We start from the raw sequence: 6,127 nt of genomic DNA on the forward strand, positions 1-6,127 counted from the left end.
AGTCGTGGACCATCATGCCGGCATGCGCAGCCGTCAAAAAATAACGGGATTGGATTGATATTTTAGGCCCGCCCATTCATTTAGCCTGCTCCGCCACAACAAAAAAAAAACCCACGGGCTGAAGATAATGGGACGGGGTAGGCCCACAAGCCCGTAAAAAAAACTTTAAAAAAAATCCAATTTGAAAAAATAGTGGTACTGTCTCGCCAACTTTTAAAAATGAAATGATCTAAGCCAATTTTAAGAAACCTTAACCTACCTGTTATCTCACTCTCAATCTCACGTTCTCACTGAACATGAAATCACACACATAACTGCAGCATCCGCTCATGACGAGTCTGCACGTCGACGAAGAATCACCCACACGAAGAATGCACACATACGAGTTCTCACAGAGACAGACTCACGCAGACGAAGAATCAACCGCTCACGAGTCTGACGACTCTCTCTCGCGCAGACGAGTTTGACGAAGAATCCGGGTACTTCCTCCCGTCGTTCACTCTTAGATTAAATAGATAAGAAACGATTTGATTCTGCACGGATTAGAATTGATTTTGATAAGTTGATTTTAACATTATTTCACCATATGCATTTGAACTTCAACTTCAATTAGTACAACAACGTTTATGTGTACATATTTTCACTTTATGATTTTTGAATGTGTACATTGTTTGTTGATATGAAACAACATATATGTCTCCTCTAGTACAAAATAAAATGATTGATCATGTTACTTGATGGGTACAACAACTACAACTTATAATTTGTTTTTTTTACATTATTGATTTTACTCATCATCTTTTAACTCCATCTAAATTTAAAGTGATATATTCTTGTGTTCCACATAGCATAAAAGTTAAAAATTGAATTAGTAGGTGTTTGAAATGAGGCCTCTGAATAAAATTTATTTATAAAGATAGCACGTTGCATACAAATCTCAACTCTATTTCTCACCTAAGAGTCTGAGATGGGAGGTTCATTGTGTACGGTGATTGAGTTATTCTTGATTTGTATATTATGCATAAAATTAGTTATTTTATTATAATCCAAAGTGATGGAGTTATTCTTGATTGTTATTGACTTATATATTTTGGTGTGCTCTCTTTTAGTGTTATTGACTTATTATTGTTATTATTGTTGTTAATGTTATGAAAATCTATTTTGGTGTGATCTCTTTAGTGTTAATTACTAATGTTGTGACAATATATTTTGGTGTGATCTCTTTTAGTCTTATTTATAGATTTTGTGACAATATATTTTGGGCAACATAAAAGAGAAATAGTACCGGTTGTTTGCATAATATTCTATTTTTTCTTCCAATGCTTCAAGGACTCATATCTCTTCAACTATGTCAACTGAGTCAAGCCTATTTGATGTAAGTTTTTATTCATGATTTACTAATTGGTTTATTCCAAATGATATGAAAGCATGATTTACTAATTGATTTCATTTAGAAAATTAGTAAGTTTTTTATGTAAGTTTTTTGTTCATGATTTACTAATTGGTTTCTTCCAAATAATATGAAAGCATGATTTACTAATTGATGTAAGTTTTTTGTTCATGATTTACTAATTGATGTCAGTTTTATGTTATTTTTCAATTATCATAGTTTTAGAAAATTAGGTTGGATAGACAACAATCTAGTACGACTAAAAGAAATGGTCAAAATCAGCTTAACCTATATTTGGAAGAGGCGGCGTTGGATCTTGATTACACATAACATTTGGATGTACTACAATGGTGGAAGAACACTAGACATAAATTTCCCAAGCTTTCAGTAATGGCTTGAGACTTGTTAAGCATTCTAATTACCATTGTTGCATCAAAATCTTCCTAGAATGCTTAACAAGTATATAAATTGCATATTGCCTGAAAATGTTGAAGCATTGCTTTGTTCTCGCAATTGGTTGCATGCCTTTTATGGTGGTAATTATTTTTAGTATGAATATGGTTATCTATTTTGTAATTATATTTTTTACTAACAATTGAATTTATTTCATTATTTTGTAATGTAGATGGAAATGGTGATGATAATGAAGATGAAAAAGAGGGTCTAACTTGTTCTAAGAGTGCATCTAATATTATTGACCTTGATGATTAGGATTTAGATTTTAGAAATTTTCACTCTTGTTTTGTTAGACAATATTATGTGATTTGAATCACTAAATTTGGTGTTATACTTAAAATTTATTATGATTTTGGTTGGTTGTACTTAAACTTTTGGTTGATTGAACTTGAACTCTTGTTGGTGGTTCTATTTTAGGTGGTTTTTTTGATGATTTTAGACTTTTAGTTGGTTGAACTTAAACTTTTGGTTGGTTGAACTTGAACTTAAACTCTTGTTGATGGTTCTATTTTAAGTGAACTTAAACTCTAGTTGATGGTTCTATTTTAGGTCCTATAAATCTATTAAAAAAAATAGAAAAATAATAATAAAAAAAGTAGGTGGACAAGCCCGCCACCCGTACCCGTCAAACTGTCACCCTGGAGTGGTGGACTAGATTTTTAAGATCAACCTTGCTTGGCGGGCTTGCCCGTCCTACCATTTTTTTGACGGGCTTAAGGCGGGGTGGACGGTCTATTTTGCTACCCCTAGTCCAAACAATGTGGGACATGTTCATAACAACAATAAAGTTTCCTCTTTGTTTTTTTCCTTTTCTTTTGAATTTTAAATTCCTAATATGAAAATCATACGGTGAAGTATGATACGATATGATACTAGTGTGTGTTGGTTTTAGACTTTATTATTTCATTCATAGTAAACGATAATTTGATGAAAATGACGGTGAGTGAGTTTTAAGATTCTCATTTTCTCTTTCAAAATTATTTTTTTATGAATATGGTTGTTAAGGCTTTAAGATTCTAGATTCATTATATTTTGGGTTAAATATACGATATCCCTTACAATGTTAGTGAAATTCGATTTTTTTTATTACAGGAGGGAATCCAATTTTTTTATTATAGGGGATAAAGCAAAACTCGCCTACATTACATGGGGTATCGTATATTTAACCCTTATATTTTTTTGTATCTTTGGCTTTTTTGTGAATGAATCGAAATTTTGTTTGTTGCATATTGATGGTTGAATCCTTTGGTTGTGTTGTATGAAGTCAAACTTTATTTTTTGTTGTTATTATTGTCTTGAATTGGTTTGTGAGTTTTGGAGGAAGCTATCATGCATCTTTCACTTTGAAAACCCATTTCTCACTGTGCTTCTTTAATCATGGACAAGAAAGGCGGAAAGAAAGTTGAGTCCATGGCTGATATAAAAAGAAACACGTCAATGTTCCAGAAGCTGCAAGAAAACAAGTTGAGGGAAGCTCTTGAAGAAGCATCAGAAGATGAATCACTCTCCAAGTCGCATGACATGGAACCTGACACTATTAGGAATCAGGATGAGACACAGTTAAGAATTTAAAATTCAAAAGAAAAGGAAAAAATAAAGAGGAAACTCTATTGATATTAAGAAGATGTCCCACATCGTTTGGACTATATTCATTTTAAGTGTATATATACCAAACACAAACTCTATTGAAAGTCAATTGATGAGTTGGAGAGATGGGCTTGAAGTCCAATTAATTTATTTTATCTTAAAATTTATATTAATTAATTTTCATATAAACTTCTAAATAATAAAAAATTATAATTATTAATTATTAATTTATTGACATTTCGTAAGCAAAACATTATAAAGGGACCAAAAATGAAAATTTTACACAGGAAAAATAATAAATGTCATTTTACTCTAATGAATACTCGTTAATTTTGATTTTATTTTAAATTAATATTATACATAGTACTTTCTAAGATTATATGATATTATTCTTTTCAGTCATATTTTTAAGAAAAAAATTAATTTTTAGATTAATTGAATATTAGAAGTATTAATTATTTTATAAATTTAAAAAGTAAATTTTCTAAAGAATATATATCTATGATCATTGATAATAATAATAAAAGTAATTTTGTAAAGTCCCGCTCAGTCAGTTGAGTTAATATTGCTTTTAGTTAGGGGTGTTTGCAGTGTGATTTAGACAGTTTTGAAGTTAAAAGTTATCTGAACTGTGGTTCGGTTTGGTTCAATTGACTTTTAAATATAAATCTGAATCAAACAAAATCAAACTAATGCGGTTTTGATTGTTTGGTTTGTTCAATTTTTACAAAAAATTTATTGAACCATATATATATACATACATGTAAAAACAATATAATTTTTTGTTTAATCATTTATATGTTACAATAAAAGAAATTATAATTATCAAAATAAATTTATATTTAGTCAAACAAATCCGAATCAAATATAATTATTTTTATTATTTTTAATTTAACTTAAATCGATTAACAGTTTTTTATTGAATCTTTTCAGTTTTAAACCCTCGTACTATAAAAAAAAAAACATGCCAAATCAAATAAGAAATGTAAATTTTTTATATTTATTCATTCTTTTCTAATACATGTGAAACAAATTACACTTATTTCATAAAGGGAAAAACGGTGGAGACTTATCTACCTAGCTAGCTAGTTACAAAGCTCGCGTGCAATGCCAACCTTATTATTCACTGTATCAAACAAAATCCTTAAATTTTGTTGTTGATAATTAGCAATCACATTCAACACAGAGTTCACATTCTTTGGTGCAGCGGCCATTGCAAGACATATCAAAGGCTCTGAAGTACTATGAATTAAACCGTTCTCAATTGGTAACTTCAGATCCAAATCCTGGAAATGCAACGTAATAGCAGGTGTTGTCGTTTCATTTGTATCCTTAAAACATGTGTCGAAGGCTCCTAAGCTCGAAAATGGTCCTTTCACTTGTTTCCTAAACTCATCACGTATCGCATTATAAACGGGCTCCACAAAGCTGGTTATAACCGTACCCGAATCGATTATCGATCCAGCTCCAGTTTTAGGGTTAAATGCTAGAAGATTGTTGGGTATAGGGACATTCACACTACCCACGCTAATTCCAGTTAAATTGACATAGTAAAGAGATGAACGACTAGGATTGCGAAGAAGAGGTGTTGTCCGAATGGTTTTGGGTTGATCCGCTGGTCCGAGTTTAAGTGAACCAGAAAAATAGTGAGACTTAAAACTGGGTAGACAATAAGAAAACACACCGGAATAAGTTGACACTGACTGAGATAATAAAGACAATGAGCCACGACCCAATCCCAAAAGCCCTTGGGCTGGAATTGAAGCACCAGAGATAACGTTAATGCTTCCAAAAGAGAATTTAGGAATGATAACATTTGTAACTCCATCTAATGCAAGGGAATCTTGAGAGAGTGTAGCAGAGAAAGAAGAATCTGCGTAAGATTGGTTGAAAGAACACACGTTAGAACCTGTAGGTGAGCATGAACGCCCACGGGCTTGACCACATTGTGGAGCGGAACACTTCAATGGGACGTAACTGGTGGAGGATTTTGGGGAGAATTTTGGTGCGGAGCAACTAATGCATCCTAAAGAAGGGACAAAAGACTCATCAGAACTTGTGTCAAGAACCATGAAGAGGAGTTGACCCGGTGTTCCAATTTTGACACGAACAACGTAGTTGTTGGTGTTGAAAGTTTTGCCCGAAGCGATTGGTGCTGAAGCTGAAGAGGCGGGATTTTTGGCTACTAATGTAGATAGGTAGTTAATTCGATCTAAATCTTGGGAGGCCATGTTTATGACTCTATCATCCCACGAGTTTGTTTTTGATGGGCTGATTGGTGAGCATTTCCCGTACATGGGAAATACCTTAAAATCAGAGTCATCTTGTTGAGATGCACATGGATCAATGGAGTTGCTCTTGCATATGTAAAATACATAGCAAAGTATTAAGGTCGTAGCTAATTTAGTGTTCATTTTTAATGGAGATTTGAAGTAGCTAAGCTAGTTTGCATAGATGGGGGAGAGCTTGAGGCTCATATTTATAGACCCGATAAATGAATATGTGATGTATTTTATTAAGAAATTATTTGTTTTTTTACATAAAGTATTACTTTTTTATTCTTTTATAATTTTTTATATTATACTTTACTAAAAGATTATTACAAAGTCAATAATCTACTTTTTTTTTATAAAAATGTTTCAATAAAAAATAATAAAATAAAATAATAAAATTTTAATAATATTATTATACAAT

At 31.7% G+C, this 6,127-nt stretch overlaps 1 protein-coding gene across 1 annotated transcript; it reads right to left on the reverse strand.

Moving 5' to 3' along the window:
* Nucleotides 1-4,410: 4,410 nt before the first annotated feature.
* Nucleotides 4,411-5,892, reverse strand: LOC127088242 (aspartyl protease AED3). Its single transcript, XM_051029156.1, has one exon. The coding sequence runs from the start codon at nucleotides 5,845-5,847 to the stop codon at nucleotides 4,519-4,521; it is 1,329 nt and encodes a 442-aa protein (XP_050885113.1). The 5' UTR covers nucleotides 5,848-5,892; the 3' UTR covers nucleotides 4,411-4,518.
* Nucleotides 5,893-6,127: the final 235 nt, after the last annotated feature.

Source organism: Lathyrus oleraceus, chromosome 5, assembly GCF_024323335.1.
Source record: "Lathyrus oleraceus cultivar Zhongwan6 chromosome 5, CAAS_Psat_ZW6_1.0, whole genome shotgun sequence".
In the NCBI taxonomy this organism is placed as follows: Eukaryota; Viridiplantae; Streptophyta; class Magnoliopsida; order Fabales; family Fabaceae; genus Lathyrus; species Lathyrus oleraceus.